Source organism: Lacerta agilis, chromosome 13 (genome assembly GCF_009819535.1).
Source record: "Lacerta agilis isolate rLacAgi1 chromosome 13, rLacAgi1.pri, whole genome shotgun sequence".
Taxonomy (NCBI): Eukaryota; Metazoa; Chordata; class Lepidosauria; order Squamata; family Lacertidae; genus Lacerta; species Lacerta agilis.
In genome coordinates, this window is record NC_046324.1 from 45,355,584 (window position 1) to 45,380,157 (window position 24,574).

The 24,574-nt window shown below is 47.4% G+C and overlaps 1 protein-coding gene across 1 annotated transcript in view; it reads left to right on the forward strand.

Annotated features, from left to right (window-relative positions):
* Nucleotides 1-24,574, forward strand: part of CACNA1H (calcium voltage-gated channel subunit alpha1 H) — a 393,556-nt gene that overhangs the window by 206,290 nt on the left and 162,692 nt on the right. The window contains exons 4-6 of the mRNA XM_033166592.1: nucleotides 2,988-3,121; nucleotides 12,335-12,432; nucleotides 23,494-23,653. Of these exons, the coding sequence (XP_033022483.1) occupies nucleotides 2,988-3,121; nucleotides 12,335-12,432; nucleotides 23,494-23,653 (392 nt within the window). The remainder of the gene's footprint in view (nucleotides 1-2,987; nucleotides 3,122-12,334; nucleotides 12,433-23,493; nucleotides 23,654-24,574) is intronic.

Consider the following 24,574-nt stretch of genomic DNA (forward strand, 5'->3'; position numbering starts at 1 on the left):
TATTAATTATAGTAATAGTGAGCTTATACAGGTGAAACTCAAAAAATTAGAATATAATGGAAAAGTCCATTTATGTAAGCAATTGTTTTCATTAGTTACTGGAGTTTAAAATATGAGATAGACTCATGACATGCAAAGCGAGATATGTCAAGCCTTTATTTGTTATAATTGTGATGATTATGGCGTACAGCTGATGAAAACCCCAAAGTTGAAATTGTTAATTTGGGGTTCGCCATAATCATCACAATTATAACAAATAAAGGCTTGACATAGCTCGCTTTGCATGTCATGAGTTTATCTCATATATTAGTTTCACCTTTTAAGTTGAATTACTGAAGGAAATGAACCTTTCCACGATATTCTAATTTTTCGAGTTTCACCTGTAGATGCAGGGCAAAGCTGTGTGCCAAAACCTCACTGCCACCTCGTAACGCTACCTGAGGCAGCTTCCCCACCTTGCCTAATAATAAAATAAAATAAAAAAATTCCTTCCAGTAGCACCTTAGAGACCAACTAAGTTTGTTCTTGGTATGAGCTTTCGTGTGCATGCACACTTCTTGCATGCAAGAACAAACTTAGTTGGTCTCTAAGGTGCTACTGGAAGGAATTTTTTAATTTTATTTTGTTTTGACTATGGCAGACCAACACGGCTACCTGCCTGTAACTTACCTAATAATAGACTCTTCTATTTGTCTGCTGGAGGATTTTGGACACTTCCAAGATGTGTTTGGGACAAGTAACAACCTTAAGCCCAGCCCATGACATTTCCTGCAGACATACCCCATTTCTCTATGATTTCGTACCACCACATCAGTAGTGACCAAGGTTTGCCCACCGACTGGTACGGAACAAATTGGTGGTCCTTGTTCCTTCCAACAACTCTCCCCCCTACTGAGACCAAATAAAATCCAGCCTTTGTGTCAAGGCTGTTGGCAGAAACCCGCCATCTCTTTGCTCCTAATGCAACACCACGTAACCACCCTCTGGGGAGTGTGTCAGGGCCTTGAGCTCATCATCCATTTATTATCCTGCAAACTAATGACGCCCCGGAGCTTGCAGGCTGGATCTTAGCCGCTAACTCCCATCCCTCCTGAATCCTGGCAATCATGCAGTTGACAGGGACCCCGGGGAAGACCTGGTCGGAGCTGGCAGCAATTGGGGTGAGCAAGCGCCCTCATAGCTGTGGGCTTCCTCTGGTAGTTAATGCAGTTGCCTTCAGGCCTGGCTCTGCAGAGTTCTGCTTTATGCAAGCACATTTCGTAAGACAACCATACATCTCTTCTGTTTAACCCAGCCATTCCATTAAGACTATCCCATTAGACTCCAGTTAGTTTTTTGGCCACAGGCCGGCCATTGTTTATCCGCCTCTATTCCGTTTATGGATGCTGTGGGATTTAGGAGGATGGGCATGTAAAAAAATACTGTATTGGGGCTGTTAATGGGATTGCCTTTTGACAAGGCTTGGGTTTTCAGTTCCCTCCCACCCCCACAAAAGAATAAGAGCCTTCCTAAATCAGAAAGAAGGTCCATCTAGGTCAGGCATAGGGAACCTTCGGCTCTCCAGATGTTTCGGACTACAATTCCCATCATCCCTGACCACTGGTCCTGTTAGCTAGGGATCATGGGAGTTGTAGGCCAAAACATCTGGAGAGCCGAAGGTTCCCTATGCCTGATCTAGGTTATAGCTGAGGAACCGCCATCTCACTAGCCAGATTTCACCTGCCACACCTCCCCATTTGGCCCACGGAGCTATTTCCCCAAAGCTACAGCCATCTGGCCTCATACCTGATGTCATCTGTGGCATCAGGTGTGCAGCAGGTAGAGATGTACCTGCACATATTATCCGGGGAGAAGGAAGTTCAACCCCATTTGGGTAATATTTCCCCTGCCATATGCAGGGGCGTTGCAAGGGGGGTGCGGTCCGCCCCAGGTGTCATGCCTGGGGGTGACAAAACCCCCCTGGGCGGATCGGCATGATGGTGCTCGCACCCCTGGCAGACAGATTTCAGCAATAAATCCAGCCTCCGTTCGCATAAAGCTCAACAACTTTGGGGTACCCTCCCTAGAAAAAGCTCAACAACTCTGGGCAATGTTCCCCAAAATTGCAATGTAGGGGGGGGTGACACCTGACCTTGCTACGCCTCTGGCCATATGACTCCCTAACCCTGATGTCAGATGATTGGCAGGTGGGCGGTTTCAGCAACCTACCACTGTTCTATTAGAATTTAAAACAGTCTTCGTTTTGTTTTGTTTAAATTAATGGTATATTAGCGGCAAAAATAAAAACAGGAGAATCATTTCCCTCCGTAGTTATTTGCACAATTTGTTCTTTGCTGATATTCGCAATTGCATAGAAGTTTTGTCTTCCCCTTCCCCCCACGCTCCTTCTCAGATAAAACCAATCTATATTTTTGTTGTTCTTTCGGGTTGGGTTGCAACACTAGAAAACACCCAGCTGTCGAAGAAAGAAAGAAAGAAAAAGAAAGGAAGGAAGGAAGGAAGGAAGGAAGGAAGGAAGGAAGGAAGGAAGGAAGGAAGGAAGGAAGGCAGCCTCTGGAATTATTGCCAGATTCTGAATTTCTGTGAAATTGTTTTTCCTCCCTGGGAGCAGGCTCCCCTCATTTACAAAACCATGTAGCGCTCTTCCAAAACTACTCAGCTCCAATATGAGAACGTTCTTTCTTTTCTTCACCAGATATGAAACGTTTCTTCACTTTTCAGTTACGTTTATATACCACCTTTCCTCCTAGGAGCTTGAAACGGCATGCATAGCTCTCTCCCCCCCTTCCATTTTATGCTCACAACAACCCTGCGAGGTGGGCCAGTCCCAAGGTTACCCAGTGAGCTTCATTCCCAAGGGAGGATTTGAACCCCAGTCTCTCCCCAAGATGCTAGTCCAGCACTCGATTCGCTACGCTAAATGACAGGGATGCACCACGGGACTAATGGCGACTTCTTATCGTTTCCCTCTTCCTTTTCCGCTCTAGGCGTTCGATCATTTCATCTTCGCCTTCTTCGCTGTGGAGATGGTCATCAAGATGATAGCTCTGGGGATCTTCGGGCAGAAGTGTTACCTAGGAGACACGTGGAATCGCCTGGACTTCTTTATCGTAATTGCGGGGTCAGTAGACAAATTGCTCATCAATCAGCGTTGTGGGCTGGAAGAGAAAGCGGCGTAAAACTTATATCTATGGGGGGGGGAGAGAGACATGATTTAAAAGCCCATCAATTTTGCCTGCTTGTCTCAGGGTCAAAGTAGAAATTACTTTAACCGGGTAGCAAGGTGCTATTTCTGGGGGGGGGGGGTTGTTTCTGTGTATTTCCGGCTGATACAACGCACAGCTATATTCTCGGCTGTTTTCTGAAACCCTGGAGAGTGACTGGCAGCCAGAGTATAAGCCTATGTTCCTGAGGATCTGCCCCGCTTTAGGTCCTACAGTTTCTGAGAAAGGGTGGCAAATATTTAAAATGAGTCAAGCGCTCTCTTAAATCATCATCATCCTTATTTTTTTATTTGCATGCTGCCTTTCCACAGTTAAAAACAATGCCCAAGGCGGCTTAGTACGTTACAAGATTTACGTAATTACAAAAGTCATAAACCAGCAGTAAACCACATCAAAAAAAAAAAACACAACGAAATGGGAGGGGGGAATTCCACATAAATCTAAATCTAAAACTAATAATACAGCATTAATATAACAGTTTAAAATGACAAAGGTAAAAAATAGCAGCAATTTAAACAAAAAACAAAACAAAACGGAGCCCTCTCTGCCCAGCAGCAGCGGCGGCGGCAGCAGCAGTCCTTTATACAGTGGTACCTCAGCTTTTATACAGTCCTTTATACTGTGGTACCTCAGATTTTATACAGTCCTTTATACTGTGGTACCTCAGCTTTTATACAGTCCTTTATACTGTGGTACCTCAGGTTTTATACAGTCCTTTATACAGTGGTACCTCAGCTTTTATACAGTCCTTTATACAGTGGTACCTCAGCTTTTATACAGTCCTTTATACAGTGGTACCTCAGGTTTTACACAGTCCTTTATACAGTGGTACCACTAAGGTCATGGCCACTGGTCCCATCACCTCCTGGCAAATACAGTAGAAGGGGAAGAAATGGAGGCAGTGAGAGATTTTACTTTCTTGGGCTCCATGATCGCTGCAGATGGTGACAGCAGTCATGAAATTAGAAGACGCCTGCTTCTTGGGAGGAAAGCAATGACAAACCTTGACAGCATCTTAAAAAGCAGAGACATCACCTTGCCGACAAAGGTCCGTATAGTTAAAGCTATGGTTTTCCCAGTAGTAATGTATGGAAGTGAGAGCTGGACCATAAAGAAGACTGATCGCCGGAGAATTGATGCTTTTGAATTATGGTGCTGGAGGAGACTCTTGAGAGCTCCATGGATTGCAAGAAGATCAAACTTATCCATCCTTAAGGAAATCAGGCCTGAGTGCTCACTGGAAGGGCAGATCCTGAAGCTGAGGCTCCAATACTTTGGCCACCTCATGAGAAGAGAAGACTCCCTGGAAAAGAGCCTGATGTTGGGAAAGATGGAGGGCACAAGGAGAAGGGGACGACAGAGGACGAGAGGGTTGCTGCTTGCTAGATTCTGCCTGTGTTCCTGTGCCTGCCCTGCACCCTGCCTCAGCTTCATCGGACTGACCCATCGTTGACTCCTTGGACTTCGGACTGGACTTGGACCTTGCCTCTTCGGTTACCCTTGGACCAGCACACTGCACCACATTGGCTTAAATATCTAAACAAAATAAAAAATTTAAAAAAATCCCTCCAGTAGAAGAAGAAGAAGAAGAGTTTGGATTTGATATCCCGCTTTTCACTACCCGAAGGAGTCTCAAAGCGGCTAACATTCTCCTTTCCCTTCCTCCCCCACAACAAACACTCTGTGAGGTGAGTAGGGCTGAGAGACTTCAAAGAAGTGTGACTAGCCCAAGGTCACCCAGCAGCTGCATGTGGAGGAGTGGAGACGCGAACCCGGTTCCCCAGATTACGAGTCTACCACTCTTAACCACTACACCACCACAGTTGCACCTTAGAGACCAACTAAGTTTGTTCTTGGTATGAGCTTTCGTGTGCATGCACACTTCTTCAGATACTTCAGATGCACACTTCTTCAGATACTTCTTCAGAAGTGTGCATGCACACGAAAGCTCATACCGAGAACAAACTTAGTTGGTCTCTAAGGTGCAACTGGAAGGATTATTATTTTTTATTTTTTTATTTTGCTTTGACTATGGCAGACCAACACGGCTACCTACCTGTAACTTAAATATCTAAATTGTTTGAGTATGCAAATTAAAATGTCTTTTTGTTTGGTTTGTAAGCATCCACAAAGCTCAGACAACTATGGGATGAAATGATTGGCGTGTTTTTCCTTCCCTTTTTAAGTTTACTCTCTGCCGTCCTGCCGCCCTGCCCTCTAAAACGTCAGTCACCCCCTTGATAATGGAGCTATTTTAGTCCCCGGAGTGATAAGGAAGTGAGTGCTGAATGTGCAGGGCCCATTCTTACCCTTTCGGTGTCCTCGGGTGAGTTAACAGAGCGACGAGTGCTTGTGGTATCAGGCAAAAGGCCGCAGTAGCCAGGGCAGTTCTGATGCAAACAGAGGCTGAAACAGGCGTGAAAGGATGGAACTGGATATTTTCTGCCCAGCACCTCTGTGTGGAGTAGATAGCTAAGTGTCCCCCCGTAAACAAGACACAGGCAGCCTTATCAGATAAACTTCCTCTGACTTTGATCACCGGGACGGCTAAAAGCAGGCAATGTGTGTGCCCAGCCTGGTATCAAAAGTCACATCTGCATATCCTTCATTTTCTAGGCAGCTTTCAATTAAATCTCTATGCTGCCCTTCCTCCCATAAGAAAATAAGAAGAGCCTGCTGGATCAGGCCAAGGGCCCGTCTGGTCCAGCACAATGGTCAACAATACGCCCCTCTGCAAAGCCCACAATCAAGATCCAAGCAGAAGATTGCTCTCCCCTACTATGGTTTCCAACAACGGGCATTCAAAGGCCTTACTGCCTCTTAGTGGTTAAGAGCAGTGTAGTGGTTAAGAGTGGTAGACTCGTAATCTGGTGAACCGGGTTCGCGTCCCCGCTCCTCCACATGCAGCTGCTGGGTGACCTTGGGCTAGTCACACTTCTCTGAAGTCTCTCAGCCTCACTCACCTCACAGAGTGTTTGTTGTTGGGGAGGAAGGGAAAGGAGAATGTTAGCCGCCTTGAGACTCCTTAGGGCAGTGATAAAGCGGGATATCAAATCCAAACTACTCCTCCTCCTCCTCCTCCTCCTCCTCTTCTTCTTCTTCTTCTTCACAGCAGAAGCAGACCATGGACCTCTTGGCTAGTAGCCATCAATAACCCTCCTCCATGAATTTGTCCAATCCTCTTTAAATCCATTAAGTTGGTGGTCATTGCTGCCTCCTGTGGGTAGGAGTTCCATAGTTTAACGATGTGCAGAGTGAAGAAGCATTGTCCTTTTATATTATTATTATTATTATTATTATTATTATTATTATTATTATTATTTGCCACCCATCTGATTGAGTTGCCCCAGCCACTGTGGGCAGCTTCCAGAAAAATATTAGAAACACAATAAAACATCAAACATTAAAAACTTCCAACATTCAGCTTCATAAAGGCATCCATTATATAGATCTTTCCCATGCTCCCTAGAGAAGAGGTGGGGAGCCTTTTTTGCAGCTTGGGGGCCACATTCCCTTCAGTGGGGGCCACACTCCCGTGATGTTCAGGGCCAGAAGTGAAAATGAGCAGAGGAACAAATGAATCCCTCTGTACGGCGGGCAGGTTTCTGCTCATGCACTCAGCTCTATCCTCCGCCGAGTCCAACGAGAGACATTCTCAGAGTTCAGGAACACATTCCAGCCAAGCAAAAACACAGAGCCGGTGAGGGATGGGGCCTGAGGAGAGGGGGTTTAGCTAGGGGTAGGGACAGTCCAGAGAGCCAGGGGCAAAGGCCTAGATAGGGTTGCCGGGTCAGGAGCATCACAAACCCAGAGATTTCAAAACCCAAACCCAAGACCTCAGGATGGCATTAGGCGATGTCTGTGCTCCCTGAGACCACTGAGCCCTGGAGATGGAGGTTAATTGGGAGAGGAGCAGAAGCATAAGGGCTAATTCCTAGGTGCTGAGGTCCCTTCATTCCCCCAGTAAAATATTGCAGTGGGCTGGGGACCCCCAAGTTTATAGGCATTGCCATTCAAATGTTGTGTGCACGCCACATTTTGTAATTGACTATGTGGGGAAGAGGGACGCGGGTGGCGCTGTGGGTTGAACCACAGAGCCTAGGGCTTGCCAATCAGAAGGTCGGCGGTTCGAATCCCCGCAACAGGGTGAGCTCCCGTTGCTCGGTCCCAGCTCCTGTCCATCTAGCAGTTTGAAAGCACATCAAAGTGCAAGTAGATAAATAGGTACCGCTCCGGCGGGAAGGTAAACGGCGTTTCCGTGCGCTGCTCTGGTTCGCCAGAAGCGGCTTTGTCATGCTGGCCACATGACCCGGAAGCTGTACGCCAGCTCCCTCGTTCAGTAACATGAGATGAGCGCCGCAACCCCAGAGTCGGACACGACTGGACCTAATGGTCAGGGGTCCCTTTACCTTTACCTTTATGTGGGGAAGCCCCCCCCCCTATATGTTTTTCCAAGTTGGCACCCTGGGTAGAGGGCAGACCCCCACCCCCATCCCCGACAAGTTATATGGCTGGCACGGGTGCAGCCAGTTCTTGAGAAGCTGAAGCTTGCAATCTGCATGTACAGTCTCCTCAATAATAATCGTAATCATTCAGCATCATATTATTAAGGGACTCCTACCCGCCTGGAGATTCAAGCACACACACATCCTGTCATGTGGAGGGGGCCAGGCAAACTGGAGGCTTCAGGTCAGACCTGGAGGTTCTGGCAGCCCCAGGGCTAGATGGCTGAATTTGGCCCCCAAGCCTGAGGCTCCACACCTCCACATGAGAGGGCTCTCTCAGCCTGGACGAATAAAAAGATGATAAACAGATAAATAGATGCATCCATTTGCGGTGGAAGCTGTAATAAACTGGGACTGCCGCCAGGCAGCTCTTCACGATCCTACGATGTTTGCACAATGGTTTTAGACAATAGCTTGTGGTATTCCTGGAAAGCCGGCTTTGTTCACACACCTGGCTCTTGGCTCCTGGCCTGTTCGCTCCAACTGGCAGGTGGAAATTGCCGTTTGCGATATATATTGCCTTGCTAGGTGGCCCTTGAATCAGCTCCAGTTGTTCCTCTCGTGTTCTGCGGCGTGGCAGCGACAAAATAAATCCCAGGCGCTTGGTTTCAAAACGCTGAATGCAGATGTGGCAGGATTATCCGGAAAGCATATTACGCCATCGCATGGAAGCCAAAAAGCCCTGGAAAACACCCCACAAGACCTGTGATTCCATTCCAAAGAATGCTTTCTTTGGTATATATCCCCGCTGCTAGAAAATGAACAGAAATTGCTACTGATTAATGCATTTTTCCCTCAGGCCATATTCTGATCCTAAGGACATATGGCATATATGGTTCTTCTCTTCCCCGTTTTATCCTCACAACCGCCTCATGAGGTAGGTTAAGCCAGAAGAGGCAGTGATTGGCCCAAAAGGTCACACCCAGTGAACCTCATGGCCAAGTGGGAAATTTGAACCCTGGTCTCCTGGGATCTACTCCAACACACTAACTACTGCACAATCCTTGAAAGGTGATTGAGGGTGATGTGATGTGAGTGCTTTTCTTTCCATGAAACATTTCTGCAGCCTCCCCAGGTGCCTTAACTGAAATGCTTCATAGGAGGAGTTACTGTATGGCATCATCCTCTGAGTTCTAACTGAAGTGAGGGCAGCTGGGGAGGCTGCCTACCCAGTGTCTGAGGTCAGTGCAGTCTCTGGTTTTGTTTTGAAGGGAAGCCTTTCCATTTACCTTTTTTAAAAAAAAAATGCTTCCAGTTTCTTTCAAAGTAAAAATACTTCACTTAAAAAAATTAAAATGAACATGTCAGGCATACAACCGGCAGGCTCCCCACTTTCCAATCCCTATAGGACAGCCCAGCTGAGGACATCAGAGGATTTCGGGAAGTGTTGGCACCCAAGGAGGCTGCAAGATGCAGACCCCAAGAGTACACTCACAAGCACCCCCTTGAGATCACATTGAAAGTAAGGTCAACACACCCATGACAATTTCATGGAAATGTTTACTCCCTTTTCATAATTTTCAAATGCAATTTCTTTCCCCATAACTTGATGGAGAGCACTCGGGGGGGGGGCAGGGGTGTTGTGGGAGAAAATTTCAGCATCACACTCGTCTAGTCCAGCATCCTGCTCCCTGCCATACAAAACCAGATGACCTCAAGAAGCCGATGTAATACTACATCTCATGGGGGTTTGAGAGCTCAACTTTATTTACTGTATATTCTGGCATATAAAACTACTTTTTAATCCAGGAAAATCTTCTCAAAATTCAGGGGTCGTCTTATACGCCAGGTGGAGAATCTGCGGTCGAGTATATCTCAAACTCTATATTTTAACTGGAAAAGTTGGGGGTTGTCTTATAGGCCCAGTCGTCTTATACACAGGAAAATACTTATTTACCAACATTTATATACTGCTTGACTGTAACAAAACCTCCAAGCAGTTTACGAGGTATCGTTCTCACACCTGTACTTGGAAATCACATTTATTTACTCCCTACATTTATATCCCGCTTTTCCTCTCCAAGGAGCTCAAAGCAGCAGAGGTGGGTTCTCTCCCCTGCTCCATTTTATCAGCTCAACTACATTTGGGTAGAGAGAGAGTGACTATCCCAAGGTCATCCAAGGTCACAGCTGAGGGTGGGGGTAGATTTGAACCCTGGTCTTCCACACTGAACCACTGCACCACACTGCCTGCTAGTGAATCAATCAAACATTTTATTTGTACGCCACTTTTCCAAAGCTAAAACCGTGCCCGAGACAGCTTGCAACATAAAAAAAAACATAACTTCAAACGAAATGTCAAAGAGTACCTGCAACTATAGAATTGCCGAGTTGGAAGGGACTGTGAGGTTTGGAGCTTTCAGGGTTAAAGAAGCTCAACAGTACGCCCCTCCCACAGGGAAGAGGATGTGTCATACATCCGGGTATCTGCTGTATGCGAATGTCTTTGTGATTTATGTGACGCACCTTTTATTTCTTGGTCAGTCTTACTTTCACTTTTGACTGAACCGGAGTGGAGATGTCGTCCGAATCTCCTGGAGAAGCTCTGTGATTTATATGCTCATAGAATCATAGGATCATAGAGTTGGAAGAGACCACAAGGGCCATCCAGTCCAACCCCCTGCCAAGCAGGAAACACCATCAAAGCATTCCTGACAGCGTGCTTGCTTTGAAACAACCCAGACGTTGTGGAATTTATTGCTGGCACAAGGCACACATACCGTTGCGCAAGAAGAAGTAAGAAGTTTGAAAAAACTCTGCAAAAGCACTGGAGAAGCAGGAAAACGCAGAGGAAGCATAGCTGGACACCACTCCAAGTGCTAAACTGGTTTTGAGGCTTTTTCCAGTTAAAACCAAAAGCCCAACAGGGACTTTTTAGGATCATCTAGTCCAACCACCTGCCCTGTAGGAATCTCAACTAAAGCATCCACGACAAATTCAATTGACAAATTAAACTATTTCCACATATTCCACATATCTGAAGAAGTGTGCATGCACACGAAAGCTCATACCAAGAACAAACTTAGTTGGTCTCTAAGGTGCTACTGTAAGGAATTTTTTATTATTATTATTTTATTTCCACATAAATCGTCATAAGATCTAAAATAAAGGTACAAAAAAATAACAACACCAACAGCAGCAACACCCCCCCCCAAAAAAAACCTCAATCCCCCAGCCCAAGAGTCTGTTCAGCAGCCTCAGCTTTTGTAGCTGGTGTCAGTCAGGGCTCCGCCCTCCCAAACCAGATGGGAAAAGTTCTGCAAGGCAGAGAGCAGATCTTCCAAGACTCACAGCCAAGTGAATGGAACTAGATGGGCCATTACTAATCTAATTGTCAGTTTCCCCTTGACACCAAGAGGATCAAGTAGCAAATCAGTTGTGTTTTGTTTTTCATCTAATTTTCATCTAGGCCTTAATGATATTTTATTGAATGTAGCCATGCGTTTATTCAGATGTTATGTACTGAGCTGAATAGGATCCAAAATGCAGCAGTCTGATTGGTCCTAGAACAATAGGATTGAGTTTGCAGCAGTCTGATTGGTCCTAGAACAATAGGATCCAGAATGCAGCAGTCTGATTGGTCCACAGGAGCCACCCAATCCAGCTCCAGGTGGAAGTGAATCCGCAAACCGATTGGCATACAGGAGTATCCCGGAATTAGCCAATCACGTGGGGCCCATTGTGTAAATAGTGTATATAAAGCAGACGTTTTGGAGAAACTGCATTCCTCGCTACAATGAGCTGAATAAAGAGCATGAAATCCACACTTGACTCCGAGTATATTTCACCAGAGATGGGTGCTTACTTAGAATTAAGCTCCCATTGTGTCCAGTGGAACTTCTTCTGTAATAAGGAAGCGTGCATTTTCCCCCCCAAAGTTTATTTATTTATTTTATTAAAATTTTATAAGATTTTCCAATTAAAAGCACAAATCATTACATGGTTAAACTTTTCATGACTTCCCCCTCTCCCACCGAGGGGAGCAAAATATCCAGACCCCCCCCCCTCTCACAGGAGCAGCTAAAATCATTTCACATTTAACCTCATACAATATTTAAATCATTGCTTAATCCCAACCCCCCTCCCGGGTCAGGAAATCATATATCTAGTCTTTTGCACTAACTTCCCCAGATCCCCCCCCCCGCTGACTCCATAATAACATATAATTTACAGTTTTCCTCTCATCTTTTAAATCTAATTTAAACCACTTTTCTTTCCCCCTAAACAATTTTACATAAACATTTATATTCCTTACCTAATTCTTAACATTTTCTTTTCCTCCCTACCTTCTTTGTATTTCTGCACTTTTCCTAATTCTCACCCTAATTTTATCCCCCCCTCCTTGCGGCCTCGAAAACTTGGCTAATTTTATTTAGTTAACATTTACCATTGTCAAATATCCATATCCCTTTGCCCAAAACCATATATAACTGAGATATCATATACTAAGTCCAGTCCTTTCAACCTACCCCAACCCTTTCAAAGAGCCCACCACAAAAGTCAGAAATTAGAAATATATATTTTTCTTTTTCAAAGTTTAGAGGATGTTTGAGAACTTCATTCTCACCTGTGTATCTCTCTCTGTGTGTCTCCCTTTCTCTCCAGCATGATGGAATATTCCTTGGATGGACACAACGTCAGCTTATCTGCCATCCGCACTGTCCGTGTACTCAGGCCTTTGCGAGCCATTAACAGGGTGCCAAGTAAGTCCATTGTGCCGTTAGCTTTGCTCCTCCCCCCCCCCCAACGAGACGAAAAAATTAACACCAGGATCCAAGTCTTCTAACTGGGTCCCTCTTTTCTCTTGTTCCTTGCCCACTTGCTTGGCTGATGGCAAAACAAAAAATTAAGAATGCAAGCGGAGCCCTGCTGGGTGAGGCCAGTGGCCCCGTCGGGTCCAGTATCCTGTTCTCACAGTGGTGAAGCCCACATGCAGGAACTGAGCACAACAGCCGTGCTCTCGCCCCTTGTGCTTCCCAAACTGGTTTATACGCTGCTTCCCAAACTGGAGGCGAAACATAGCCATTTGGCCTAGCGGCCCTTGATAGCCCTCTCTTCCACGAATTCCCCAAATCTTCCCATTTTGGTGGCCGTCACTGCCTCCTGTGGCAGGGAGTTCCATAGCTTATCTACACTCAGTGCCTTTTGTCTGTCCTGAATCTTCAGGCGTTCATAGAATAATAGAGTTGGAAGGGATCTCAAGAGTCACCTACCGTGTTTCCCTGAAAATAAGACACTGTCTTGGTTTTTTTTCCTCAAGAAAACACACTATGGCTTATTTTCGGGGGATGTCTTATTTTAACCGCTCCGCATCGGTACGCTGCATAGCCACGCCTATCCAAGCCGTCTTAAGGGAGGCGGCGTGTCGCTGTGTCTTATTTTCGGGGTAAGGCTTATGTTGTGCAAATGCATAGAAATCCTGAATAAAAAATTCTTTCCAGTAGCACCTTAGAGACCAACTAAGTTTGTTCTTGGTATGAGCTTTCGTGTGCATGCACACGAAAGCTCATACCAAGAACAAACTTAGTTGGTCTCTAAGGTGCTACTGGAAAGAATTTTTTATTTTGTTTTGACTATGGCAGACCAACACGGCTACCCACCTGTAAATAGAAATCCTGCTACGGCTTATTTTATGGGTATGTCTTATTTTCAGGGAAACGCGGTAGTCCCAGCCCCGGCAATGCAGGAATCAGCTTAATTGGATGTCCCCAAATCCCAGTGTAATGAGAAAGGGAGAGAAACCATTTCCATTTTCTGCAACCTGTGACTTATTTAAGCACCTCTGTCACATCCTCCCCTTACAAGCGAGCAAAACATTTCCCTTTAAATAGGTAATTGCATCGAGTGGCCAGTCGTTTTAATGTTACTTCTGTACTGCTTTAAATGTTTTTATATCGCTGTACGCTGCCCTGATATTGTATGAGAGTGGCCTTTGATACCATCGACCATTACATCTTTCTGGACCATCTAGAGGGGTTAGGAGCTGGGGGGGCACTGTTATACAGTGGTTCCGCTGCTTCCTCCTGGGCCATGTCCAGAAAGTGGTGATGGGGGATGAGTGTTCAGACCCCTGGGCTTTCACTTGTGGGGTGCCTCAGGGATCCGTCCCCTTCCCCATGCTTTTTAACATCTATATGAAGCCGCTGGGAGAGATCATCCGGGGGTTTGGGCTGGGTGTCCATCAGTATGCGGATGATACCCAGCTCTGTTGTTGTTGTTCAGTCGTTCAGTCGTGTCCGACTCTTCGTGACCCCATGGACCAGAGCACGCCAGGCACACCTATCCTTCACTGCCTCTCGTAGTTTGGCCAAACTCATGTTAGTAGCTTCGAGAACACTGTCCAACCATCTCACCCTCTGCTCTACCCAGCTCTACCTCTCTTTTAAATCAGAACCAGTGAAGGCGGTGAAGGTCCTGTGTGAGTGTCTGGAGTTGGTTGGAGGATGGATGGCGGCCAACAGATTGAGGTTGAATCCTGGCAAGACAGAAGTACTGTTCTTGGGGGCAGGGGGTGGGCAGGTATGGAGGACTTCCTGGTCCTGAATGGGGTAACTATACCCCTGAAGGAAATAGGCCCTGAGTGCTCACTGGAAGGGCAGATCCTGAAGTTGAGGCTCCAATACTTTGGCCACCTCATGAGAAGAGAAGGCTCCCTGGAAAAGACCCTGATGTTGGGAAAGATGGAGGGAACAAGGAGAAGGGGATGACAAAGGATGAGATGGTTGGACAGAGTTCTCGAAGTGACTAGCATGAGTTTGGCCAAACTGCGAGAGGCAGTGGAGGATAGGCGTGCCTGGCGTGCTCTGGTCCATGGGGTCACGAAGTGTCGGACACGACTGAATGACTGAACAACAACAACAACATACCCCTGAAGGACCAGGTCGCAGCCTGGGGGTCATTTTGGACTCACAGCTGTCCATGGAGGCACAGGTCAGTTCTGTGTCAAGGGCAGGTTTGTTTGAGACAGAGTGGCAGACCTCAAGGTCACCCACTGGTCTTCATCGCAGAATGGGGATTTGAACTGTGTCAAGCTAACTGCTTCGTGGTATCGTAGTGTTTCTTCCAACCTGGTGCCCTCCAGAAGATGCTGGAGTTCAAACCCCTCATCCCTGACCATTAACCACCATGGTTGGGGCTGATGGGAGTTGTAGCCCAATGCTACCTGGATGGCACCAGCTTGGGGAACGCTGCTATACTGTCTTAATCGATAGGGGTGAGACTTCTTAAATCTAGCAGCTAAAGAGTGGGTGATTTGCGCCAGCACTCCCCAACCCAGTGCCCCCTCCCCAGATGTCACTGGACTACAACTCACATCATTCCTGGTCATTGGACATGCTCGCTGGGAGTTGTAGTCCAGCAATATCTGGAGGGCATCAGGATAGCCAAAGCTGGTCTGTGCTAATAATAGGGGGGAATGAGCTCATGTAGGAAACTTTGGATGGTTTTTAGACCTCTCTGCAGACTAAATGTTGCTTTGTGGTGGGTTGGACTAGATGACTCCCGGGGTCCCTTCCAGCTCTACAATTCTGTAATTCAATTCTAGCCTCCTTGCTGGCCTCGAATGGCACCTGGGTACTTTCTTCCGGCTTCCTTTATTTATTTCCTCCTTCGGGGTTTTTCTTTGAAGATGAGTGATGGGTTTAGGAAGGGAGCGGTGGCATAGATATGCACCTCAGCTATTTGTCTCTGGGTTAACATTGGGGAAATTTTCTTAGCAACCTTAATATTTGTTTCTCGCTGTTATGTATTATTCTTCTGCAGGGGACAATGGCGGGGGAGTGAGGGAGAGAGACAGCCCCCAGTAAAAACTAAGAATAGCAAAAAGCAGCTTAAGAACATGAAGAGCCGCCTTAGAGCAGTAGTACCTTGGTTCTTGAACTTCATCTGTTCCGGGAGTCAGTTCGACTCCCGAAACCGTTCAGAAACCAAGGCGCAGCTTCCGATTAGCTGCAGGAGCTTCCTCCACTCAATTGGAAGCCTCAGAAGCTGCAGAAGCCACATCGGACGTTCGGCTTCCAAAAAACGTTCGCAAACCAGAACACCAACTTCTGGGTTTGCAGCATTCAGGAGCCGATTTGTTCAGGAGCCAACCTATTCAGCAACCAAGGCACCACTGTATAGGTCACTCCTACTCAGAGTAGGTCTATTGAATATAATGGACATCACGTAGGATTGCCATATTTTGAAAAGCAGAAAAGAGGACACATTTGCTGACTTCTTCTTTTAACTATGGACTGGTTAAACCACAGAGCCTAGGGCTTGCTGATCAGGAGGTTAGCGGTTCGAATCCCCACGACGGGGTGAGCTCCCGTTACTCGGTCCCTGCTCCTGCCAACCTAGCAGTTCGAAAGCATGTCAAAGTGCAAGTAGATAAATAGGGACTGCTCCAGCGGGAAGGTAAACGGCATTTCTGTGCACTGCCAGCCACATGACCCGGAAGCTGTACGCCGGCTCCTTCGGCCAGTAAAGCGAGATGAGCGCCGCAACCCCAGAGTCAGACACGACTTGACCTAATGGTCAGGGGTCCCTTTACCTTTACCTACCCATGAAAAGGAGGGCATGTCCTGGAAAAAGAGGACATATGGCAACCCTACAAGGCCTTGCCCTAGTCTTTGTATGTCATTGCAAGCACTGTGAATTGGACATGGAAGCAGCAGCACAGGCCTCAGAGAACTGGTATAAGATGTGCCCACCAGCACCCTGCCTGCTGCATTTTGCAGACGTTGCAGCTTCTGAACAGTCTTCAAGGGCAGCCCCACATAGAGTGCATTACAGTAGCCATGCACACAGATAGCAGTGGGCACTCACCCACACCATTGGAACATGTATATCTTCAGCTTTCGGCATTCCTGCGTTCCCAAGACGATTGCCAGCTCAGCCTCTGTGTTTGCAGGGAAACATTGACGCGGGGGTGGGGGCATCAACGGCAAAGGCGGACCAAACAGGGTCTGTCTGCTCTCAGAGATTTGAGTGGGCCTTAAGCCCCTTCCATGATTCGCTTCAGCTGCATCTGTCCTCAATCCAATTTGGAAGATAAGCCCACCAGTTGAATTCGTTTCCTGGTAGCGATGGCACGCTGCCGAGTGATCCTTTCCCGATGTGCTAATATCTGCTCTGAGCTCGTTTATCGCTTTTTGGTGGAAACCTTCATCTACCGAGAGCTTGTGTAATTGCAGAGAAATAATCAGGTGCCCACAAGAGATGATTTTGCCTGCTCTTTCACTTTGTTTCAAAAAGGTATTAAATTGTCTGGGGCTCCCAGTAGTAGCCATCGACCTGTAAAGCTTTGACGGTGAAGAATACATGGGGACTGGAAGCTAATTCCAGTGTGCCCAGTTCTGCTGAGGGTTAGACTCCGTGCGGGTAGTGGAAATATTTTGAAGGGCCTCTTCCTGTCCAAAGTGAGGCAATTCAGCACCCTGGCCAGCTCTAGCGAACTTGGGAAGATGTTGTCCCAGCAAAGGCTTGGGGTTACTTGAAGCTTTTAAAAAGCTGTCAGGGTTTGACCCTGCTGTGACTCCACCCCTTAGTAAAGTTATTTGCATATTGGAGGGGCCTATTCTGCAGCCACAAAGAGCAGCATACAAAGGAATTTAAAATGTCAAGTGGGATTGCGGCACAAATACTTCTGAACGCTTGTATGGATTCCTTTTAAACTTTTTTTTTTTTCACCAATAAATCTAATGTACAGTGGTATCTTGGTTCTCAAACTTAATCCATTCCGGAAGTCGCAAAGCATTCCCAAACCAAGGCGTGCTTTCCCATAGATAGAAAGTAATGCAAAATGGATTAATCCGTTCCAGACTTTTAAAAACAACCCCTAAAACAGCAATTTAACATGAATTTTATTATCTAACAAGACCATCGATCCATAAAATGAAAGCAATAAACAATGTACTGCAGTCACACAATCAATCAATCAATCAGTGGCTGAACTGGGTTCCACACAGTCACAAAAACAAAACAAAAAGAGCCGCAAAAACAAAAACGCAAAATAAATAGCAAAAACAGACAGACCTCAGCGTAACACTCAAAACAGAAGTGTGACACTCAAATTGGAAGTATAACACTCAAAACGGAGCATGTTTGGCTTCCGAAAAAAGTTTGCAAACCAGAACACTTACTTCTGGGTTTGCAGTGTTTGGGTTCCAAGTTGTTTGAGTACCAAGGTGTTTGAGAACCAAGGTACCACTGTATACTGCATAGAGGTTTCGGTTTTTTAAATAATCAAGTGGTGTGTGTGTGTGTGTGTGTGTGTTACAGAAGGTTTCTAGCAAAGGCAGCCTTTTCACTGCGGTCTCGTAGTAGAGCATCTTAAATTCTGGTGCCAAAGGGCAGGGGACCATTGAGAATCCCAAACGGAGCTCGGTCAAGGATAAGTGCTTTGATCTGCCCACCTGGATCCCCCACTGGCTGCACCTGATTGTATTAGCTGGTGGAGGCTGACAGCAATAAATTTGCTGCGGAGACTGACTGCTAAAAAAGAAAAATGTCATTGCAGCAAAGGCATTGTCTCCACTCAGAATTGTTCTTGGAAACAGCTGGGTGAAAAATCCCTACAATTTGTGTGTTTGGCAGGGCACTTAGTTTTTCTAAGGGTGGAGGAAGAGATGTTTCCTCTAGCTTTCCTCTTTTTTTCCCACCCTTAGTTTCATTGACTGCTCAAAACCCACTCCCAGATGATAGATAGATAGATAGATAGATAGATAGATAGATAGATAGATGGATAGATAGATATATATAGAAGATATAGATAGATAGATGATAGATAGATAGATAGATAGATGAGAGAGAGAGAGAGAGAGAGAGAGAGAGAGAGAGAGAGAGAGAGAGAGAGAGACTGTAGATAGATAGATAGATAGATAGATAGATAGATAGATAGATAGATAGATAGATAGATAGATAGGCAGGCAGGCAGGCAGGCAGGCAGGCAGGCAGGCAGGCATAAACCTGGCAAAATATAGTGCTGTTTTTTCAGCCTAATACAGTGGTACCCCGGGTTACGTACGCTTCGGGTTGCGTACTTTTCGTGTTACGAACTCCGCTAACCCGGAAGCACAATCCAAAGCGTGCGTGATTCGCGCATGCGCAGAAGCGATTTTTCGGGTTACGTCCTTTTCGGGTTACGAACTGTAACCCAGAACGAATTAAGGACGTAACCCGGCGTACCACTGTACTTCATAATCCTATTTTCCTCATGTGGAACATAAGAAGCTGCCTTATACAGAGTTGGGCCATTGGTCCAACTATCTCAGTATTGTCAACACTGACCAGCAGCAGCTCTCCAGAATTTCAGACAGGAGTCTCTCCCAACCCCACCTGGAAATGCCAGGGATTATACCTGGGTCCTTCTTTGTTGCAAATCATGTGTCCAGATTAAACTGTGCACCTTGTGCTTGTGAAGCAGGTGCTCTGCCACAGAGCAGATCTCAGGGCACCTCGAAATATCTTAAACTGAGGGTCAACCAAGAAGAGACAAGACTGATCTGCCATTGGGTTATTTCCTTTCTTTGAATCTCATGTGGGTAACCTTGGGCGGTGATTGCCAAAAATTCAGAAAGCTTTAGAAAAAATATTGGACAAATTCATGGAGGGCAAGTCTAACAAAGGCTCCTAACCATGGTGGCTGTGTTCTTTCTCCACTGTCAAAGGCAGTAGTGCCTCTGAACACCAGTTGTCGGAGAAGGCAGGTGACGAGAGGGCTGTTGCAGTCATGTCCAGCCTGCAGGTTTCCCACACACATCTGGTTGGCCACTGTGAGAACAGGATGCTGACCAAGATGAGCCACTGGCCTGATCCAGCACTGCTTGTCTTGAGCGCTTATGCTCTTTAGTTTTCCTTCCTTCCTTTTGATGGGGCCTCACACCAACAGGATCTGTACTGAAGACAGAGGGGCTTTTTTTTAGGAGCAATTGACAGTGACAAGGGAGGCAAAACAAAATAAAAAATAAAAAATAAAAAAAAATCCTTCCAGTAGCACCTTAGAGACCAACTAAGTTTGTTCTTGGTATGAGCTTTCGTGTGCATGCACACTTCTTCAGATACACTGAAACAGAAGTCACCAGACCCTTATATATAGTGAGAGGGTGGGGAGGGGTATTACTCAGAAGGGTGGTGGGAAGGGGTGATTGACTGATAGGTGTTGTAAACCTGTGACTTCTGTTCCAGTGTGTCTGAAGGAGTGTGCATGCACACGAAAGCTCATACCAATAACAAACTTAGTTGGTCTCTAAGGTGCTACTGGAAGGAAATTATTTTTTATTTTTTATTTTGTTTTGACTATGGCAGACCAACACGGCTACCTACCTGTAAAAGAGAGGCAAAGTGGGGATTGCTCAGCAGAAGAAAGGAGGCTTATTGAGAGATTGCAGCCGAGCCAAAATGGCACACTGTCTCCAAGCTGGGCCACTAATGGGCACAGGGGAGGAATTGAAGGCAGCAAAAAGCTCGGTAGGGCAGAGCTCTCAGGATGATGCCACTTTGCACAGAGAAACCTTTTAGCAGGATGAAACATCCCTGCAAAGTCTTCATTGCCACCAGCAGATTCATCAGGCACATTGATTGGCACCAGAGGGTAAGAATGTCCCCACCCAAAGAAAACTCTCTTCCCATCAAGTGCTGCGGTCACCAAAAGTTTTCTTCCCTCCTTTGGCTGACCTTTAGAAGATTGCATCTGCACCAAACATTTAGATGGCTCACTCCAGGCTTCCTCAACCTCGGCCCTCCAGATGTTTTGAGACTACAATTCCCATCATCCCTGACCACTGGTCCTGCTAGCTAGGGATCATGGGAGTTGTAGGCCAAAAACACCTGGAGGGCCGAGGTTGAGGAAGCCTGGCTTACTCCTTAGCGGCACCAGGTCGCACGGCGGGACGGCGGCACTCGCCTGACCTCCCAACAGCAGAGTTGCCGCTGTTTACAGGAGGGGAGGGTTGCTCTTGTGCTCAGGTCTCTGCTCGCAGGTTTGCCACCAGGACCGGTGCTAGGGCTTCTGGCACCCTAGGCAAGACCAATCTTCTGGCACCCCACCCCCATCCCCCTGCCAAAGCTTTAGCGGAGAAGCCGCGGGTTGCCCGTCCCGCCCCCCTGCCAAAGCCTGCTTTAGTGGGAGGTCGGGGGGGTGGACAAACCTGGAGCCAGCCACCCCCTGTGCGCGCGCGCCTTGCCCACCTCCGTCCGGGGTCCCCGGCGCAAGAGGCGCCTCCGCTGCGGGGCTGCCAGTGCTCCTGCCGCCTCGCCTCACCTCTCCGCCAGCCCACGCTCCGCAGCCAGCTTGCGCTCCGCCAGGGAGCCGGAGGGTGCAGCGCGGCTAGCCAACTCGCGCTCCCGCGCTCTGCCCAGCAGCCGGCGGGGCTGGAGGGCGAAGGCGCCCTCCAGGCGCCCCCTGCATTTCGCCGCTCTAGGCGATGGCCTAGTTGGCCTAAATGCACGCGCCGGCCCTGTTTGCCACGGAGTATCTGGGTGGCCACTGCGAGAAAGGGATGCTGGACATACTGAGGTGTGAGCTACCCGATTAGCTAAGAGATGTTTTGCTCCCCCGCCCCCCCCCCCGGCAACAAAACAAACAAACATGAAAGCAGGCTTAGAATTGCCGCTGTTCGTTCGTTTGCTTTTTCACAACGGCTGCTCGCTGTCCCCTTTGATACGGGACTTAGTTCCACCGCTGAAAACAACAGCAGGTCATTCCGGTGCCAAACGGCATCTCGGCAGCAATCGGGGTTGCGGACTGCAAGGGTATAATGAATCCCAGATAGCATCAGCCATCCAGGTAATCCCTTCTGATCCCCCAATTCGCAGGCAAAGCCTTAACATTCGCTCACTGTCTCTCTCTCTCTCCTGGCCGGTTCTCATCTAAATTACTTTGCGACCCTGCTCTGCTTCTCCCAGGAGGGGCCTTGCCCCCCCCTCCCACCATCGCCATGGGTTGAGCTGTAGCCTTGACAAAGGCGGCCAGTCGTATCGCCCAAAGGGTGGCAGGGAAAAAGATGTCAACAAACGAATTTAGTCCTAATCCAGGGGCAGCCAAGGTGGTGCCACCCAAAAGTTGTTGCTTGGACTACTGCAATGTGCTCTACGTGGGGCTACCTTTGAAGGTGACCCGGAAACTGCAATTAATCCAGAATGCGGCAGCTAGACTGGTGACTGGGAGTGGCCGCCGGGACCACATAACACCGGTCCTGAGAGATCTGCATTGGCTCCCAGTACGTTTCCGAGCACAATTCAAAGTGTTGGTGCTGACCTTTAAAGCCCTAAACGGCCTCGGTCCTGTATACCTGAAGGAGCGTCTCCACCCCCATCATTCAGCCCAGACACTGAGATCCAGCGCCGAGGGCCTTCTGTCGGTTTCCTCACTGCGAGAAGCAAAGCTACAGGGAACCAGGCAGAGGGCCTTCTCGGTAGTGGCGCCCGCCCTGCGGAACGCCCTCCCATCACAGGTCAAGGAGATAAACAACTACCTGTCATTTAGAAAATACCTGAAGGCAGCCCTGTTTAGGGAAGTTTTTAATTTGTGACTTTGTATTGTATTTTGGTATTTGTTGGAGGCCGCCCAGAGTGGCCGGGGAGACCCGGCCAGATGGGCGGGGTATAAATAATAAATTATTATTATTATTATTAATATTATTATATACTACAGTTCCCATCATCTGTCATGGACTGGTTGGATGCAGAGGAATAGTGGGAGGGACCAGCTGGGGGAACACCCAAAGGAAGAAGGCCCAGGGCCCAGGGAGTGGTGGTGGGACAACGATGAGTGGTCAGAAGGAGAAGACAGGGAGGAGGAGGCATCAAAAGCTGGAGAAGGTAACAGGGCTTAGTGAGCTGGGAGAGTCTGTGGCAGACAGAAGTCCAGAATTAGAGGCGGAAGCAGGAGAGGAAAGAGGGCAAGAGGCAGAGATAGGACAGGCTGGCGAAGAAGTGCACGTGTTTCCTGGTCTTGCTGCAACGAACTTCCCTCCCTAATGCAGACGTGTGTGTTTTAAATGTGCTTTAAATATCTGCAGGCTTGGGTCGCAGGAGCTGTGCATCTGAACCAAGTGGATCCTGGAAGCAGGGGTGTAGCAAGGGTGGGCAGTACGCCCTGGGTCCATAATGGAGGGGGTGACAAATTATCAAGGAACAGTTTGGGGGGGGGATTTGAAATATTTTTTTGATATTTTTTTTTTTAAATGCCTGCTCCGAAGGTCTTATCTTACTATACTAGGGATTATATAGCTATATATGAAATTTCATGCATATCGGTCAATATCTTGACCCTCCTCCACCAAAATAGCTGTTCACTCGGCTGTTTTCCTATGTCATGAAGGCTGAAATTTCAGTTCAGAGAACACTTACTGTTCCCAACCCTAACCCTGTGGAAAGCCATCAAATTAGACTTTCATTTGATTTTGAGGTGTTTCTGGGAGGTAATTTAATTGTTGTTTGATTTTATACCAATGTTATGTATCTGATGTTAGCCACCCTGAGCCCGACTTCGGCCGGGGAGGGCGGGATATAAATAAAAGGTTTTTTTTTTTACTATTACTTGTTATTATTCCTTTGTAAGAAAATATGAAACAACGTAAAACCATTTTTGCAGGGGGAGGGGGGAAATCAATGGGGGTGTTGACAAGAAATTTTCTGTACCGGGTACCACCTGACCTTCCCATGCCTCGGGGGGGGGGTGGCAAAAAGGATCTGCCGAATCTTTTCATCAACCACTGCCTGCCTGCCTGCTTCATGCCCTCCCTTCACCTCCCTTTTCCCTTCTCTCTCCCTCTCCCCAGGTATGCGTATACTCGTCACCCTGCTGTTAGATACTCTGCCTATGTTAGGCAATGTCCTTCTGTTGTGCTTCTTTGTCTTTTTCATCTTTGGGATCGTCGGGGTGCAGCTGTGGGCCGGGCTGCTGAGGAACAGATGTTTCCTAGACACCAATTTTCAAATGTAAGTATACTCAGAAGTCAACCGGCCATCTCCTTACATCTGCCCATGCGCTCGTGTGTGCGTTTAATTATAGAACCATAGAGTTGGAAGGGATGCACCCCACCCACCCCACCCCCGCAATGCAGGAATTGCAGCTGAAGCATCTCTGACAGATGGCCACCCAACGTGTGTTTAAAAACCTCCAGCAAGAGGAGAGTCCGCCACCTTCTGAGGGAGACCGTTCCGCCGCCAAACAGCTCTTACCCTCAGAAAATTCTTCCGGACATTTCGTCATCGTGTCCAGAAGAGGGCAACCAAAATGGTCAAAGGCCTGGAAACGATGCCTTATGAGGAACGGCTTAGGGAGCTGGGTATGTTTAGCCTGCAGAAGAGAAGGTTAAGGGGTGATATGATAGCCATGTTCAAATATATCAAAGGATGTCATATAGAGGAGGGTGAAAGGCTGTTTTCTGCTGCTCCAGAGAAGCGGACACGGGGCAATGGATTCAAACGACAAGAAAGAAGATTCCACCTAAACATTAGGAAGAACTTCCTGACAGTAAGAGCTGTTCGGCAGTGGAATTTGCCACCAAGGAGTGTGGTGGAGTCTCCTTCTTTGGAGGTCTTTAAGCAGAGGCTTGACAGCCACCTGTCAGGAATGCTTTGATGGTGTTTCCTGCTTGGCAGGAGGTTGGACTGGATGGCCCTTGTGGTCTCTTCCAACTTTAGGATTCTATGATTCTATACTCTTCTTTCTTGTCCCTGTGGCAGTCCACTCACCTTGACTCATGGGTGGGCCGGCCCTGACAATTAAGAGTGCTTAGAGCAGCCTTTCTCAACCTTGGGTCCCCAGATGTTTGTTTGTTTTTTTGGACTACAACTCCCATCATCCCTAGCTAGCAGGACCAGTGGTCAGGGATGATGGGAGTTGTGGTACAACAA